This window comes from Budorcas taxicolor, chromosome 21 (genome assembly GCF_023091745.1).
Source record: "Budorcas taxicolor isolate Tak-1 chromosome 21, Takin1.1, whole genome shotgun sequence".
Taxonomy (NCBI): domain Eukaryota; kingdom Metazoa; phylum Chordata; class Mammalia; order Artiodactyla; family Bovidae; genus Budorcas; species Budorcas taxicolor.
The window spans coordinates 28,975,000-28,993,262 of NC_068930.1; the positions used below are offsets into that span (position 1 = coordinate 28,975,000).

General features: G+C 50.4%; 1 protein-coding gene across 1 annotated transcript in view; it reads left to right on the forward strand.

Moving 5' to 3' along the window:
• LOC128066455 (liprin-alpha-1-like) overlaps positions 1 to 17,836 on the forward strand; it is a 30,921-nt gene extending 13,085 nt beyond the window's left edge. Inside the window, exons 14-22 of the mRNA XM_052659518.1 lie at positions 1,708 to 1,939; positions 3,996 to 4,025; positions 6,652 to 6,794; positions 7,642 to 7,814; positions 7,926 to 7,969; positions 13,611 to 13,673; positions 14,080 to 14,218; positions 17,293 to 17,399; positions 17,816 to 17,836. Of these exons, the coding sequence (XP_052515478.1) occupies positions 1,708 to 1,939; positions 3,996 to 4,025; positions 6,652 to 6,794; positions 7,642 to 7,814; positions 7,926 to 7,969; positions 13,611 to 13,673; positions 14,080 to 14,218; positions 17,293 to 17,399; positions 17,816 to 17,836 (952 nt within the window). The remainder of the gene's footprint in view (positions 1 to 1,707; positions 1,940 to 3,995; positions 4,026 to 6,651; positions 6,795 to 7,641; positions 7,815 to 7,925; positions 7,970 to 13,610; positions 13,674 to 14,079; positions 14,219 to 17,292; positions 17,400 to 17,815) is intronic.
• The last annotated feature ends 427 nt before the right edge of the window (positions 17,837 to 18,263 follow it).

Sequence of the window (18,263 nt, forward strand, 5' to 3'; positions counted from 1 at the left end):
ACTGACTTCAGGTCTGCTTCAGGAATTTTCAGTTCTGAGATTGCCCTTGATTATAGAGCTCAGTCAGCCAGGGCATTCTGTCCACAGTGTGGTGTCAGCACTCTGTGGGGGGGCGTTGTGGGGTGTCCCCCGCTCAGCTCTGGGCCCCAAGGTGGGTGAGGTGCCAAGGCGGTGTCCCCTGTGGCCCGTGCACCCTCCAGCACTGAGGGTTCGCCCTCGTGTGTCCCTCGGAGCCTTCTACGTTCTGGTGAAAAGCCACCTGGAACAGAAAAGCTGGGGTTCTGGGCTTGGCAAATTCCCACTCAGATCTGCATTTCCCTTTGTAACTTAATACATTGTGAAGATTGGCTTGGTGTAAGACAGTGATCCAAGGACATGTGTTTGAGTTTTTCTCATCTCATCAGTATATTTAAAATGTTTTCTTTAGACCCAGTCTTGGCAGTTAGAACAGTTTACAAAACAGGATAGAACCCAAAGGCCCGCCTCGTGGTGAGCAGGGGGCCCTGAGTCTGGGTGCAGCCGGGTGGCTGGGGCCCCGAGGCCTGCCTGGTGCCACACCCGCACAGCTGTGCCTCCTGTCCCGAGTCCACGTTTAGAGTGGCCGCAGGCCGGTGACCCTGCACAGGACCGGGCAGAGCTGCTGCTCAGATTGTTCTCATCCCGTCACCCCTGGCGAGGTGCGCGTTCCTGCCGGTCGAGTGCAGGGGGCTCGGGGAAAAGGCACGGGTGAATGGCACAACCAGCAAACGCAGATGGTGCCGCCTGTACTTTTGACGCTGAGACAGACTGCTTTGTGGGCCGTGTTTGAGCACAGACAAGCTCAGAAAGATTGTCTTTCCTCATCCCCGTAGGAAATTGGGAACACTTCTGTATTAATATTTTTATTTTTAGAGCAAGTTGTCAGGTAAAAATGATTTTTCCTTATGCAACAAGTTGACTTGATGTAAATGGTAAGTTCTGTCCATCAACTTGTCAACAGTGAAAAACTTTCAAGATGTATAAGTAGAAGTGAAACTGGAGAGTTTACTACCTGTAAGGATCTTGTATTTAAATTGGAAAATCATTTTATTTGCATAATCATGCATTTAATCTGTATATAAAATCATCCATGACATATTAGGGGAGAAGAGCAGTAACTGTGAATTCTAGGTTAAGGCAGCACATTGACCTGAATCCAGAAACTCACACAAAGCTGGTGGAGAACTTCATCAAGTGATGCGTTTGCACATACACAAGCTTAAAACAAAATGAAAAGTGCAACTCAGCACTTCAGCTGGTCTGGAGACGTGTTTAGAAACTCCAGCTTGCTCGTGAATCGCTGTTTTGGTTATACGGAGTTCCGGATTCCCAGTGGAAAAGATCTGAGGCACTGACGTGCATCTCTGCCCTGAGAGCAGGGAAGGTAAAGGTGGTCAGCTTCAGGTATCTCCTCACAGGGAGAGTCAGCACCCTGGCCCCATCAGAATGTTAGAGTAAATAAGTCAAATCAAACGTGAATGATGAGGGGCCACTTTGTAAGACTCAATGATAAGTTATTGTAAGTTTGAGAATATTCCAAAGAGGGAAAGCTGAACCTTTTTGCTGAGATGTTAATTGAGCAAGTCTTCCTGGAATTTGCTGATCGTGACACAGAATGCAAGCCCAAATTCGCTGTCCAGACATGTTCCTCTGCTGACAAAGGCAGGTGATGATTTTATTCTGTTTTAGGTTGAAACAAAAAGACAAGGAGAACACGAATCAGCGGGCGGAGGGGATTGAGAGCAGGGTGGGCAGTGAGAGCTTCAGCAACCTTCGGCGCTTTCAATCCTCGGACTCCCTCAACCTGGATCCCGCCTCCTCGCATGCCGACTCCTTCCCGCCCAGCAGAGGGCGCTCCATGCCCGAAAGGAGGCAGCCCAGCCCTGAGCAAGAAGAAGACAAGCTGGGCTTCATGACTCTGGTATGTGTCTGCCTCCTCCCTGCCGCGTCCCTCCCCGAGCACACTGGTTTTCTTTTGTTTGTTTGTTTTTTCTCTTTTTACCCAGAAGAAAATCAGGTACGTTTGCTACGCTCAGAGGTCTAAGATTTTTAAAACGGCCTAGTCTTGAATCGGGCTTCCCTAGTGCCTCAGACGGTAAAGCGTCTGTGTGCAATGCAGGAGAGCCGGGTTCGATCCCTGGGTTGGGAAGATCCTCTGGAGAAGGAAATGGCAGCCCACTCCAGTATTCTTGCCTGGAAAATCCCATGGACCGCGAAGCCTGGTAGGCCACTGTCCATGGGGCCACAAAGAGTCGGACGCGACTGAGCGAAATCATTCCATAATCACACAGCGACAAATGAGTCTTGATATTTGGACCCCTAGCTTAGGAATCTCAACTGGTCTGCTGGCTGATGCGCCTGGCCGCACGCTCAGGCCAGCTCTGCGTGTGAAACCAGGTTCAAAGCCCGGTGCCCCAGGGCCCTAGTGAAGAAGTCTGGCTTTCTCACTCTTCCGAGTCTGAAAACGGGATGACGACCTAGGGCTTTCGGTGACAGAGTGTGCGGCTCTAAAGCACATGTTCCAGCTTTCTTCCATGTTTAGCTTAGGTTTTGCGAGTGCATTGCTGTTTACCCCATGAACTCGTGTTTACAACACTCTGCTTTGTAACTGCACTTGTATTTTCACTTTTTTTTGGTTACCACCCGTTTCATGTTAGCTGCATTGTTAGTCGGCATATAATTAAATTAACTGTGAATCATTTAGCGGCATGTGAAGTGGTAACTAGTCCATTTTGTGGTCTTTGGAGACACTGTTTTTATAATTTGCTTCGTTGGCTTAATTAGTTGATATTTAAAATTCTTTGACGATTTCTCTGTAGTTTCACGATTGATTTCTTTCCGAGTGTTTGTAAAAGAACAGTTCTGTATATTTTGTCCTGCTGTTGGAGTTCTCTGACGGTGTGTCTGCTTTCATCATTGGTTTTGATTTCCTGGCTCATCCTGTTGTCTGCTCAGCGGTTGTCAATCCAGACCCCAGCTTCCCACCACTGCCCCGCCTCGCCCCCGAGGCTGCAGTTGACCCATCCATCTCCCCTTCCCCATCCTCCCACCTGCTCTAGTCATAGCAGTGCTGTGGTCCATAGCAGGCGTCCCCTTAGTCGGGTTTGTGCTTTGTCTTCATGTCTCATCAAATGGTGTTTTCCCCCCATAGCAGTAAGTTTGAATTAGCATATCACTATGCAGTTACAAGCATAATGTAGATGGATCCTAAACCACATATCATGTGTCATTCATAAATGAGATTATCCTTACCTAAAGAAATTATCTTCTTAAGTGTAGAATTAATGGACTTTTGACACAATATCCTTTCTGTGTTGGTGCTTGTTTTTAAGACTATAAATCTCAACAACTTTTGCACAGTGAATGTCTCTACTAGACTCTTTAAAAAGCATCTTCTACGGTTAATAAAATGTAAAGACTGCACCTGCTATTATGCTAGCTTTCTTTCTTACATATTTTCACAGGGAACCTGCTTTAATACATTTATTTTGAGAACTTTGAAATCAAATTCTAGGTAAGCATTTTATGTTCATGTCCAATAGATGGTTCGATTTGTTCAGTGTTCAAATAGGTATTATGGTAACTTCCTCATCAGTTAAATTACTATTTTAAAGTATAACATGTTTTTTATGAAGAGAAACTAACTTATAGAGAAGTTTGGCTGAGAATAGACAACTGGTAGGGGCCTTTATTGTACAGAATGCTGTGCTTTAATAGATCATGATGTTGTAATAGAACTGTATCTTCCTGAGTAATAATTTATAGTGTTTCTCTAGTAAATCTTGAATAGCTTATTTAATTTCTGTGGTCAAAAGAAATGTTCTGTTTCCAGTTACATGTTCTCTAAATGTTCATCTCACTTATATGTTTGCCATCATTTTTGCTATACTGTGTTTGTCTATATTGATTCTTGAATTTTTAGCTTCAAAGTCGCAAGAAATCTGGTTTCTCTTCATTTCTTTGCATGCATCTATCAGCCTAGTGATTTAAGGAAGCATTGTCGAAAGGTAAACTATTTAGTAATTTAGCATGCCTCTGTTTCTCTGTGAAGTATTACAGAGTCCTTATCATTTTACATGAATGAACACTGTGTGGTTGTGTACTGGTGAATAATTGACATTTTAATGGATGTAATGAAACTCACCCACCACTTAAAGTATGCTGATGGTTCTGTTGGAAATAGGTCATTTGTTGGGACAATTGTAACAGTTTGCCCATCTCCCACTTGTTTGCCTTCTAATCATCTCATGCTTATTTATAATAGACATAGTATTATTTATTATTTTAAAATTTTTCTTTACTTATTTTTTTGGCCATGCTGCACAGCTTATAGGATCTTAGTTCTGCAACCAGGGATCATACCAGTGTCCTGGCAGTGAAAGTGGCAAGTCCTAACGTCTGGACCACCGTGGAATTTCCGCTTAGAGTTTTTTTTTAAACAAATGACTGAATCAGAGCCATAGAAGTTAGATTTGGGGGAAGTCAATTTAATGACAGTGGGTAGCAGTGTGCAGGAGACTCTGTGCGCCAGGCACCGTGTGGAGTGCTTTTCGAGTCTGTCATCTAATCCCGCAGACGCCCAGGTGAGGTCCAGGCTGCTGTTATCCCCATTCAGCAGACAGGGACACTGAGGCTTAGAAAGGCCGAGCACCGTGCCCAGGCCCCCACACCCAGCAGTGTGGTTCGGACTGGTCTGATCAGAGCCTGGACACTTCCTGTGGTGCCGTCCAGCCCGCTTTGCTCCAGAGGCTCTCGTGTCCATCACGGCATCCCTGATGGAGGGAGCATCAGGAGGGAGCTCGCTGCCTCTCCCGTTTGGTCACTTGGTTGAGCCCCTGTTGTTGGAGTCCAGTGCCCCGAGGGCTGGCCTTCCTTGTCCCTCTCCCACTCCCAGCCCGCCGATGGAGCACTCCTGGGGCCTTCCTGCAGGACTCGGGCAGCCGTGCTCCACTTCAGGCAGCTCAGTGCCCGGGAGCCCTTCTGCTGGGCACAGCAGAGCAGCGCCATCACCCTGGGGTTTGTGACCTGGGTGTGCCGCTCGCCCGCTCTGTGGCCTGCTTTGCCCTCCTGGTAAGTGAGGACACGGCACTGCCCATCCTAGTCACGTGGGCAGCAGTGGGGCGGCTCCCACCCTGGGGGAGGGCGGCCAGGCTGCGGACCCAGAGCCTTCCTTAGGAGGAGGCCCGGGGGAAGGGGCTGGCCGTGGTCCCTGACTCTAAGGCAGGTGTTTGTCTCCACTGAGTCCATAGTCAACCCAGGTGTGTCACTTCCCTGCTCTGTTCTTTGTTGTTTTCTAATTTTTATAAGTGCTTATTTTAACTTGAATTTGAGATTGATCCCTGTTCAGTTCCATGTGGATAATTTCTAGCCTTTGTAGCCTTCTGTTGTCTGAGGTTTCTTGGTAGAGGTCAGGGGAGAGTGCCCAGTTTATCCAGCTGCTGTTAAATGAGTTCAGCTATATTTTGCACTAAGTCACTTTGTCGTCACCAAGCTCCTGTGGGGCTGCACGGGACCAGTATTCTTTACAGAATCCCATTAAAAAAGGACTGGTTAGTTGGTTAAAACAACACACTCATTGTTTATAAAAATACTTGCCATGCATGTTTCCTCAAACCTCCCCTGCTTGACCACATACCCAAATGTATAAGTGAGACCTGTCTGGACCCCGAGGGGTTCATCTGTTCCCCACACTGTTGCCACCAGTGTCTTTCCTATCTTCAGACCCAGGACTAGCGGAAGAGCTGGGAGTCCAGGCGAGATCATCTTTTTCTTTTTTTTAGTTTATTTTTTAATGGAAGGATAATTGCTTTACAGAATTTTGTTCTTTTCTGTCAAACCTCAACATGAACCATCCATAGGTACACATACATCCCTTCCCTTTCGAACCTCCCTCCCATCTCCCTCTCCATCCCACCCCTTCTAGGTTGATACAAGATTATTTCTTAGTGAAGACCTAGGAGAGCTTTATGTAAACCACAGTGAGCAAATGACACTCAAACTGGGTGTAAGCACTTCAGTGTGTAGCCCCCGGTCTGTATGTTACTGAGAGATACAAGCCAGACACATGGTGTTCGCATGGAGGGCTTAGGTACCTTTTCTGTGTTTCACTTGTTGTCATGGGTTCAGTAACCTGCATCATCACTACAAATGATCTTGGGTGGTGGTACAAGCTGTTTCCTTTCCTCCTTCAAATCGAAAGGTCTGGACGGCTTTGCTGAGAGGTTTCTTACTCTTGCTAGTGGTGCTTCTGAGCAGCATCTGGCGATCACAGTCCTTTCATCAGGGCAGTTCATGCCATGCAGGGTTGACGGTGCTGGCGTGGCTCTGCTGTCCAGCCTGGCAGGGCCATCTGTTCGCTGGATTTCAGGGAGTGCAGAGCCCGGCTGCAGGGAGGCTCCCGTCCGGGGTCTCTGCAGTCAGTGGGGTGCTCTCGCTGCTCCACGGCCCCGCTTCTCTTGAACAAACAGTCCTTTAAGATGGCATTAAGTTAGAACAAGGATTTTTTTGTATTTGGCGGATAGCATAGCTAATATATTTTCAAGTAAGTTTCTGGTTATAATGTAAAGCCTGTGTGATTGCCTTTTTCGACACAGTCTATTGTTAGCCAATTTTATACTTACCTCACTCCCTCAGCTGCCAGCCATACAGGAAGAGGTAGAAGATGACACCATCAAATGTGAAACCTCGACCTCCGCCTCGCTGCGGTCCTTTCGGCTGGACCGGATCACGGGCTCACTGCGCACAGCCAACGACGAGGACATCAGGGACGCCGGCAAGTAAGGGGCCTGCTCGCCTCGTCGTCAGTTTCAGGAGCCCTGTGCCTCTTGTCTTGAAAGAGTTGCAAGGATGGTTGTAAAGGAATCTCACTGGATTCGGTGCCTGTGTTTAGTGGTGAACTTCAGGTGCTGGGGTAGAAGAGCTCAGTGACCTCAGTGATTTTAGAAAACATCTGTCTCTACGTGTTGACTCCTGTGGAAGGTCACTTCCTGCTCTTGCTAGAGGTCTGCCAGGCAGGGGCGCGTTCCTGATGGTTACGGCTCCATGCCTCTCGGCTTTGCTCTTGAGGGTCCCTCCCGTTTCCTCAGGGGTCTCCTCTCAGGAGACCGTCTGTCCCCTCCTGTGACTGACACTGTCCTCATTCAGACCCCCACCTGCTGAGCTCCCGTCATGAGCCAGGCAGCACTCGATGGAGGGCACATGTGGTCACCTGCCCAGCAGCCCTGCACAGTGACCGTCGCTCTCCTGCCACGGCCGAGGACGGTCACCCTGCAGGAGGCGGGGGAAACTGCCCAGAACTGGGGAGCTCGCCTTCTCTGGGAGCGTCGTCACCTGCCGAGCAGAGACCCTGAGGGAGGGTCGGGGCGCCCTCTGCACCAGCTCGTCTGGAGTGAAGCCCTCCTTGGGGGAGAGCTCCAGTCAGAGAATCTCAGCTTCCTGGGGCCGTTGTTTGTGGCCAGAAGCCTGCATCACTCGTGTGGAGTGTGGTTGGTGAAGGAGACTCCACTGTCTGCTGCAAGGTTGAGGCGTGGGTGTTGCTGGGTGGCCGATTCTATCAGTAGGCCTTATGGAGGGGTGTGTGTTTGCACAAGCATGCCAGTTAAAGGTCGTTTTCTCTCCCTGAAGCACGACAGGCTCTCAGGATGGTCCCGGGGGCAACCCCAGCAACAGCAACAGCAGCCAGGACTCGCTGCAGAAAGCCCCAAAGAAGAAGGGCATCAAGTCCTGCATCGGTCGTTGGTTTGGCAAGAAGGGAAAGGGCCGGCCTGGACACACCAGCAAGGAGGCATTAGGACCAGGTGGGTGCTTCACCATTCAGAGGGAGGAGGGTCTGCATGTATGTCCCTTCTGTGTCTCCCCCACTGTCCCCACGAGGCTCCTGTCACTCACGCTGGGTGTCCTCCTGGGAGGAGCGGAGGAGTCGTCTGTCTTCTCTAGGGTCCGAGATGATCAGGTCAGTTGATGAGTGGATGGGTGGACGGGTGGATGAACAGATGGCTCGCTGGATGGGTGGGTGAACAGAGCATGGAATGAGTAAAGCAGATGCTTATACTCTGATGAGAAACGTATTCTACGAAACCGGTTGAGTAGGAGCCGGGCAATGACTGTTTTCTCCAGAACAGTGACAAGTGTTTGGAAACGGCCTAAGTGCTCATCAGAGAGGAGTGAGGTACAATCTGTGGGCACCCCACAAGGAACAGCATCCCCTCCTTCCTGCCACTTTCCCCATCCCCAGGGGCTCATGAGGGATTCTGCCCATGCCCCCCACCCCAGCCCACAGCCACGCAGGTCCTCCTGGGGTCTCCTCAACCCACAGTGTTATCATCAGGCCCCCGTCTCGCTCGGCTTCATCTCCTTAAGGACAGGGTATGTTCCTGCCTCTTCAGCCAGATATTTGTTGAGTGTCTTCTTTTTCCTGGGTGTGGGATTTACAGGGTGAGTAAAACAGATGTGGTCTGGAGCACAGTGAAGGGAGAAGAGAGAAAAAGGAGCAGATTGTTCAGTGCTATCCCTCTTGTTAGTGAATACAACACTGAGCTGGATGGTGCATTGATTGTATACCAGATGCTGTGTGTGCCCCTTACCAAGCAGGTGCTGCCACCTGCTGATTTACAGGGGAGGAGACAGTGATGGTCACGCGGTGAGGCAGTGGTGAGGGCAGGTTCACATCCACGCAGTGGGACCATGCACTTTGCCGAGCCCCAGCCACCTCTCTGGTGGATGCAGCAGGAATGAGATGGTTCTATGGCATCACTGATTCGATGGACATGAGTTTGAGCACACTCCAGGAGACAGTGACTTACAGCAAAGCCAGGAGTGCTGCAGTCCACGGAGCGGCAAAGAGTTGGACACAACTGAGTGACTGAACTAAAAGCTGAGTGTGTGCTCAACTGCTTCAGTCGTGTCTGACTCTTTGTGACCCCAGGGACTGTAGCCCAGTAGCTCCTCTGTCCGTGGGATTCTCCAGGCAAGAATACTGGAGTGAGTTGCCATGCCCTTCTCCAGGGCATCTTCTCAACCCAGGGATCGAACCCACATCTCTCGTTATCTCTTGCAGTGGCAGGCAGGATGTTTACCCCTAGCGCCACCTGGAAAGCCCCAGGGAACGCTGACAACTAGGAAATGCAGAAAATCAGGGGGCTGCTCCTAAGTTAAACTGGAAGAGCAGCAAGCACAGGATGAGAAGAGGAAAACACACAAAGAGCGACAACAGTGCCGACAGAGACAAGCCGGGATGTGTTCACCCAAAAAGAAAATATCTGTGCCATTCGGAGGAGGAGCCCGCCAGCCCCCGGAGGGACAGTCTGAACTGGAATGAAAACCGAGGCCATGGTCAGCAGTGCCCACCCACACGGCCAGAGTGGCGTGGTGTCATTCACCGGCTTCCTGTGTCCCCAGAGCTGCTGGGGTGACATCTGAGTGCTGAGGCCAGGCAACGTCCCCAAGTGAGCTAAGGCATCCCTGCTCTCCTTCCAGTGCTGCTGTGGGGCTCTCTGTGGGCGGCCACCCTCATCGCCTGCTCTGCCACCCGCTGGGGCCCGGCTGTGTCCCTGGGATCCTTTCAGCCCTTGAGCTTGGGTTTTCCCAGCCCTCTGCCACGCCGGACTGGGACGCAACTCAGGACTTGGGCTTGAGATATCAAGGAGACCGTGAATCTGGAAGGACACAGCCCTGGGGCCCTGGAGTGAGCATGTGAGAAGAGCAGGAGAGCAAAGCCCCCTCGGGGAGGCAGCAGAGCTGGGGAACGTGCCCACACCCACCGCTGCCTCCGGCACAAGTACCTCTTCTTTGCCTCTCCTTGGCCTGAAACAGACCCCAGCTGCTGCTGCTCCGCAGGTGATTCCTAAAGATGCACATCCTGCAAGAGCTATTGTCCCGCTGCTCTGGGGCTGCCTAAGTGTGCTCAGGAGCGTCAGACAAGTGGGGCTGCCACGCCTGATGCTGGGGGAGGGCCTGATGCTGGACTAGGGTCTGATGCTGGGGGAAGGTCTGATGCTGGACTAAGGCCTGATGCTGGAGGAGGGCCTGATGCTGGGGTAGGGCCTGATGCTGGGGGAATGTCTGATGCTGGACTAGGGCCTGATGCTGGAGGAAGGCCTGGTGCTGGGGTAGGGCCTGATGCTGGAGGAGGGCCCTGATGCTGGACTAAGGCCTGATGCTGGGGGAGAGTCTGATGCTGGATGAGGGCCTGATGCTGGGGGAGGGCCTTATGCTGGGGGAGGGCCCTGACGCTGGGGCAGGAACATCTGATGCTGGACTAGGGTCTGATGCCGGGGGAAGTCTAGGGCTGAACTAAGGCCTGATGCTGGAGGAAGGCCTTATGCTGGGGTAGGGCCCTGATGCTGGACTAAGGCCTGATGCTGGGGGAGGGTCTGATGCTGGATGAGGGCCTGATGTTGGGAGAGGGCCTGTTGCTGGGGGAGGCCCTGTTGCTGGGGGAGGGCCTGATGCTGGAGGAGGGCCTTATGCTGGGGGAGGCCCTGATGCTGGGGGCGGAACATCTGATGCTAGGCTAGGGCCTGATGCTGGGGGAGGTCCTGATGCTGGACTAAGGCCTGATGCTGGAGGAGGGCCTTATGTTGGGGGAGGGCCCTGACGCTGTGGCGGAACATCTGATGCTGGACTAGGGTCTGATGCTGGGGGAGGTCCTGATGCTCGACTAAGGCCTGATGCTGGGGGAGGGCTTGATGCTGGGGGAGGACTTGATGCAGGGGAGGGCCTGATGCTGGGGGAGGGCCTGATTTGGGGGAGGGCTTGATGCTGGGGGAGGGCCTTATGCTGGGGCAGGGCCTGATGCTGGGGGAGGGCCTGATGCTGGGGGAGGTCCTGATGCTGGACTAAGGCCTGATGCTGGAGGAGGGCCTTATGCTGGGGGAGGGCCCTGATGCTGGGGCGGAACATCTGATGCTGGACTAGGGTTGATGCTGGGGGAGGTCCTGATGCTCCACTAAGGCCTGATGCTGGGGGTTAAACGTCTGATGCTGGTGGGAAGGTCTGATGGTGGTGGGCAGCCTGCTCCCAGATGTACACAGAGTTGTGATTATAAATCTCTATGAGATATCTTTTTTCCATACTTTCCTGACCACCTTGCTATGTTCTTTTTTTCTGAAACATAACTGCTGTGCAATATCGGTTTGATTTCTGCCGTACAGCAACATGCATTCGCCATAGGTGTGCATGTGTCCCCTCCCTCTTGAATCTCCCTCCCTCCTCCCCCTGCTACATTCTTGTTTCTGTGGATATATGATAACAAAGACTGTTGACCAAAATAACATGAAAAGCTCCCACACACAAGAGTGCACACGTACACTCCCTAGTGCATCATTCGGGTCCACGTCAGGGTTGCCCTCGGCCCCCCCACCCTGGGATCCACGGTGAGCCTCGACACCTGCACTTTGTTCCCACCCTCGGCCTGCTGCCCACGCCTCAGCAGCAGAGGGGCCCCGTCCCCGCAGGTGCTGAAGTGATGGAGTCCCTTGTCTCCAGATCCAAGGACATGAATTCCAGGTTGGTTGTCCTTTGGGGACACCTATACTTCCGCCTTCTAGCCTTCCCATTGTATCCACCCGTTTCTCTTAACAGAATGTCCATGTGGTGACACGGGCTCCCATTACCAGCTCTGGTCTGTTCTCATTGAGAATACAGCTTACCCTCGGCACTCTTTATTGGCAGAAATTTTGCTTCAGTACTTTATTGAAAGAAAGCAATAAATAATACTGTGATAAAAAATAGTTCAAAAGTACCTGTACATACTTTGTCACATATCAGGAAGTTCACAAAAGATTAATAGAAAATCAGAATGTTAACAATGAATTGTACAAGTAAAGGCAGAACACCACGTAAAGAGACTTGCCGTCTGTGTCTACTGAGAGATCAGCTGCATAATAAGGCACCGTGATCTGAACGCATCTCTTGCTGGCTGCTTTAATGTGCTGCTGAAAAAGTAAAAGTTACATTTGCTACTTATACTATCCAAAATGGCTATGTCATCAAAATCTAAAAATGTATGCCTAGGTCCATTCTTTAAACATGTTTACAAACAGATGTAAAAAGATGATTTACATCAGAAAAATAAGGCCTTTGTCAGAGCTGCACTATGCTGTCTGTCTGTCAGGGATGTGGTGCCCTCACTGTCCAGCTCGATGGCTCCGCAGCGGGTGCAGGGCATCGCGATTGGTCCTCGAAGAGTCTCACCGGAGAGGAGGGATCTGGGTCCACAGAGACTAGTTACAGGAGAGATTTTCATAGTCTTCTTCTAGTTATCCTTTCAGCCCAAATTTCATTAGAAGCTCACATTTAACACCCAGTACTTTTAAATCGCTTCACGCTGCAGACAAAAAGCATTTCTTCTCAGAAACAAAGTACAGTTTAGGTCAGTCGTTAAAATACAACAATTGGTTGAAATTCAGTTCGCTCATTTCAGAGTGATTGTTGGAGAGCTTGGTTACATTCTGGAAGGATAATGCACACCGTGTCATGAAGATTTTACAATCGCAGTAAAACCCCTTCTCTCATGGTTTAACATTTAAAAATTAAACAAGAATAATGACAATAAATGCATCATTTGCAAAAGCCCTATATTTGTTCATAGGATTTATACAGACAAGTATTACAGTACAATCATTTGAAAGACTAAAATCAGGTATCAGAACATGAACTGATCTGAAAGGATATTCATAGCCTGGATAGACAAGAAAAAGGAAGTATATAAATGAAGTCATAAGTTTACATAAATATAAGAAACATTAAATTTTAAAATATTTTCTCTATGGTATTCATGAATTTTTCACTAATTAAAAACTCTGTAATAAAATATCTTATGGTCCATATAACAAGTATCGACAGATTAAAGATTGCATCAAGTTCAAAATGTAGCCTTTGTCGTATTCTGGACGCTGTATAATCACCTACAGAAGTAGTGCGGGTAAACTGGAAACAAACACATAGACGAGTCAGTCCTGGGACGGCAGCTGGTGCCCGAGCCCCTCCTCTCCAGACACCCCGCCCCACCCCATTCTGGGCTTCAGCTGCTTTGAGAATTCAGAGAAATGTGAAGGACCAAGCAGATCAAGGAGAGAACTCTGTGGCTGGCTTTATTCTGACATATAGCTAAAAGCTGCTGGTAAAAAAACTTAAAACCCAATCCAGCTTTCTAGCTGAGACGTGAACAGGACAGAGCAGACAGCCTCCTGCTCTCAGAGTGGCTCGAGCAGGGCTGGGCTCCCGGGCTGGACCCACCAGAGGACCGCCCAGAGCAGCACCTGCAAGGGAGGGTGGCCCCTCAGCGGTGGCTGACCCCCAGATGCCGGGGCACTTCTGTGTTAAACACTGGCCTCTGGATGAAGAGGCCCAGGGCAGGGCAGCCCTGTGAACCCTGATGCTCTGGGCCCTGTTCCCTCCGAGAACGTGCACGCAGGGCATGGCCAGCAGCACTGCTGCTGTGGGAGGGACACCCGTGTGCATGGACGCGAGGGAGACTCGGGCCATATTCTGACCACTCGGGTGGCAGGCGAGCGCCAAGGTCATGTTCTCTGCTGCTGAGGGCTCCTCTCCCGGGCGTGACCTCCATAGACCTGCTGACCCTCCACTCCTAGGGAGTGGCCTCCGTGCCCCCGCGGGACCAGGCTGGCGTGTACTCACCGCAAAGCTCAGCAGGAGTAAGTCCTGACTGTAGCACAATCCAGCCTCTGCGTTCCCGCCACGCTGCTTGATCCCAAGAGCACGGGAGGAAGCGTGCAAACACAAACTGTGGTTAGTCATGCAGTATCACACGGGGCACGAGGACACACACACACCTGCAGCGCCAACTCCTACTGAGGGTGGGGAAACTTCTAGAGGGTGGATGAGCTGGAGAGAGCAAGCCTGGGGGCTCCCACGTAGGGGTCCCTGCCACCCGGAGGGGGTGTGGGACGGTCACACTAGAGCATCAACGGCACATTCAATGACAGAAACGCCGACATGGGGACAGCTACTCCACAGCTACTCAGCTATTCACAGAGCTCCAGATCACATATTCGACACAGTCTATTGTCACCCAGTTTTACACTTACCTCATTCCCTCAGCTGCCAGCTTTACGGGAAGAGGTACGAGATGACAAGTCCACCATCAAAAGTGAAACCTCGAGCCCCACCTCTCTGCGGTCCCGGCTGCAGACGGGGCGCTGCGCACGGCCAGCCACGAGGACACGAGGGACACCCGCAAGTGAGGAGCCTGCGCGCCTTGTCGTCAGTTTCAGAGCCCTGTGCCTCTTGTCTTGAAAGTGATGGAAGGATAATTTTAAAGGAATCCCAGTGGATTCGGTGCCTGTGTTTAGGGATGTGTGTGTGTGTGTGTGTGTGTGTGTGTGTGTGTGTGTGTGTGTGTTTTCTGGTAGGCAGGTTTCTCTAGATCTGGCATTAAGGTAGACGTCTTACTCTGTGTGTGTGTGTTCGTGTGCGTGCGTGCACAAGTGGATTTTTCTTTGCTCTGTTGCTACGCCGTGGCAAATTCTAGGATGTTCTGGTGGTTTCACAGAGAACAATTCAAAGTACGAGGATTTTCTGACCACAGTGGGTAATCTCAGCTCTGTCAGTCAACCAGAGACAACATTGACTACAGGGAAAAAGCCTTACCTATAAAACATGAAAAAATATTTTAGTATTCCAGAAAAAATATCACTTGAATATAGTTTAACATTTATGGCATTATAGATGTGAGAATCAGTTTGTTTCTCAAAACTTTTCTTTCTAATAAGCCCCAATTTGTCTCAAAGGTATTCTTTTAATTGCTAAGTTTACGCAGCCAATGCATCCACTTTCAGAGAATTTTTGAGGGTTGGTGAATCTCAGATTTTCACGTTCTGTGGAAACTCCCAGGGAGAGCACTGCGGGCTCACCAGGTGCTGGACGTGCTCCATGAGGAGTGGGGGCCAAGGCCGCCGCATCCCCGTTGGTCACCGCAGTGTCCTGGGCGTGCGGGGACTCCCCTCGGGCATCGTGTACCTCCTGCTCTAAATGCTGTCTTTCCTCTTCCCCTTGGTGGACACTGTCATGCGCCAGCTCGCAGGGGAAGCCGAGTCAGCAGGTCTGCTGAGCTGTGTGCGTCCTGAAGCCTCCCCGTGGGGCTCGTCCCCAGCTCCAGGCTCTGAGCTGAGCAGCGCTGCAGGAGTAGGGCATGGTGTTGGTGAAGGGGAGCCCAGCGACCCCTCGTAGGAGGTGCTGGGCTGTGCGGACGGTCAGTCTTAGAAAACAAGGCCACACCTGTTGTCTGGGTGGTGCCACGTGTGTAGCATTTGATGGGAAGAAGCTCACACAGCCATCTTGTTAGGAAAGACAGCTTGACCGTGGTGCTCATATCCTGCTTTAAAGTGCCCGTTGTCAGCCACAGAGGGTGTGGCTTTCTCTTGGGCGTATCTGTTCCCCATAGAGTTCACTGTATTTCCGAATGTCTTTCTCCTGTGACTCTAATTTTAAGGCGAGGAAGCATGCCACGTCAGTTTACTGCTCAGCAAGTGTTTTAATGAATTGCACTTGGGGACTCCACTTTCATCCTCAAGGAGGCACAGGCGGTCCTAGCTAAGCAGCCCCGCAGGGCGGGCTGAGCAGGGTCATTGCAGCAGAACAGGCAGCCCCCCAGGCTCGTCTCTGAAGCTGTCTCTGTAAAGAGAGGTTTCAGCTGAGAGTGAGCCATTGACAGCAGAGTGATGCGATATCTTATAGCCGAGGAAGGAAATACACCCCAGCAGAAGCCAGGCGAGTCTTCCATTTGCTTCTGGATGGTGGTTGTGGTTGAGACGCAAACTCCAGGCATGTGGTACATGCTCGTTCCCCTGGGATACGGGAATTTTAAAAGTTTGCCTTTTTAAAAAACTCTCTTTGAGCTATTAAGGGGCTTCCCTGGTAGCTCAGATGGTAAAGCATCTGCCTGCAATGTGGGAAATCTGGGTTTGATCCCTGGGAGATCCAAGAGCCCCTGGAGAAGGAAATGGTAACCCACTCTAGTACTCTTGCCTGGAAAATTCCACGGAGGGAGGAGCCTGCTAGGCTACAGTCCATGGGGTCGCCAAAAGTTGGACATGACTGAGCGAAAACACTTCCACTTTCACTTTTTGAGCTATTAAGATACATGTTGTGTTTTCTGGTATAATTATTCCCAGAAAATAGAGTATTTACTATTCTAGGAAACCTAAGGTTGAAGTAAAGGAACAGTTACTTGACATTTGATGTGAAGCATTTCGAGCTTTAACCATACATAGACTTCACAGTCTGAAGTAAAGTCTGATGCTATTTGAGTGTATTGAAAAGCCACTGTGTATCTTCAGGGAATTCCCTAGCAGTCGAGTAGCTAGAACTCTGCACTCTGGGGTTTGATTCCTGGTTGGAGAACTAGGGTCCTGCAAGCCACACAGTGGCCTAGTCAAAAAAGAATAACCAGTATCTTAATTTAGCACATAGCTAGTTAGCTGAACAGCAGTGCAGGAGAAAAACAGCCCCCATCCAGCCCTCTCCTTGCTTGCTGTGTTATAGCGTTCTGTGTTGAAAGTCTGTGTTGCTCTTTGTGCGTCTGTTGTGAAATGGTGTGCATTCCTGAAGCTCTCTCAGGGACAGATTCCTCTGCTCAGATCTCGGTGTGGTTTCCTCTTCTACGTATCTGTCCTCACTGTTTAGAAAGGGAAGAGTGGATGTTTTTCCTTGACTACCCTCCTCCCTTGGATGTGCAGACTTCTGAATCCTTTAAGGTTGGCAATAATTCTTTCATCGGGAAGGAAGTGATTCTGTAAGGAATTGCGGGGACTCAGTCAGCATTTCATGACTCAGGGGTTCTTTGTAATATGTCTGAACTCTCATTAAGTAGATGGTTTAGAAGATGGCAAGTAGATGGTTTAAAGGAAAATGGTGAGATACATACTCTTTCACTTTCAAATTTATAAAGAAAATAAATATTTAGGTTAACTTGTTTTATACCCGTGTGTAGTAGTGATTCTTGAATTTTGAATGTTTCGTTACTTGGAGGCATGAGTTGCTGGAGGAAGCCGGGAGACAAGGCGTGCCTTGGCACAGTGGGACGGGCCAACTGTTGTGGTCTGGCTGGAGGTGTGTAGGCGCCCCACCCCCACCCGCACCCGCACCCCCATCCTGGGCTGGGTGTGTCAGTCCCTCCGCAGCCACACATAACCTCCTGCCTCCTGTCTCCTGTCCCCAGCGCTGGGTCGGGATCCCGGCCTGGTAGGTGGCTGCTTGCCAGCAAACGTGAGGAGCGGTGCCATCATGTCCACCCTGTCGCCCTGTTGGACACAGAGATTCAGCGTGAGATCGGCATCAGCAACCCGCTGCACCAGCTGAAGCTGCGGCTGGCGATCCAGGAGAGCATGTCCCTGACCGGCCGCTCCGCCCCGTCCAGAACGGTACCCCTCCCTCCTTCCCTAGGGAGAGTTCGCGCCCGGTTTGTGTCGCTTCCAGGGATCTCTATACACACATCCACTGTTCCAGCTTAAAGTTCTAGCATTCAAAACCATGACAGCTTTTCATTTGCAGCAGTAGTGTTGTTAAAAGATAGATGATTGAATACTTCAGACTGATTATTTTTGTAACAGAAGGGCTGCAGTGGCATTGTGAATAGAGAAATGGGAGTTTTTGAAAACATAAAAAAGGGACTTTTGAAAATGTGAAAATTGTAAAAAAAAAAAAAAAAGGAAGTTTTTGAAAATGTATTAAAAGAAATGTAAATATAAATGTCAAGAAAGTGAAAGAGAAAAGGCTTAGCCCCCAGGCTGCATTGTTTTTCCCTCATTTGCCTTGTCCGGCCTGTCCTCTTGGGCAGTTCCCTTTTCGGGAGCTGTAGACCCTGGCCTCTCAGGGTTTTAAGAGTCCGAACATCTGCCAGATCACACCAAGTCGTATCGTGCTTATCCAAGTTTCCTCCACGTGGGAAGGCCTTGAAAGTCCTGTAAGAGGGTCCTCCTAGTTGGAAAAATTAAAACGAATCTGGTGGAAATGTGGATTGTTGCCAGGAGATCATGGCCGGCCAGCTCCTCATTTCTCGAGTGCAGACTCAGGACACAGCTCAGTCCCCACGCTCGGTGTGTCCACTCTGGAGAGGAACCCTGGTGAAGAGACGTGACCTCCCAGATGTACCTGCCCTGAGGAGCAGGTAGAGCCTGACTCAGGCTCATGGTTATCTTACACAAAAAGCGTGAAGGCTTTCTCGTCCATTTGTCTTCCTTGTTTCTAAGGGTGAGCGTGAGGGTGGTTAACTCACCCCGCACTGA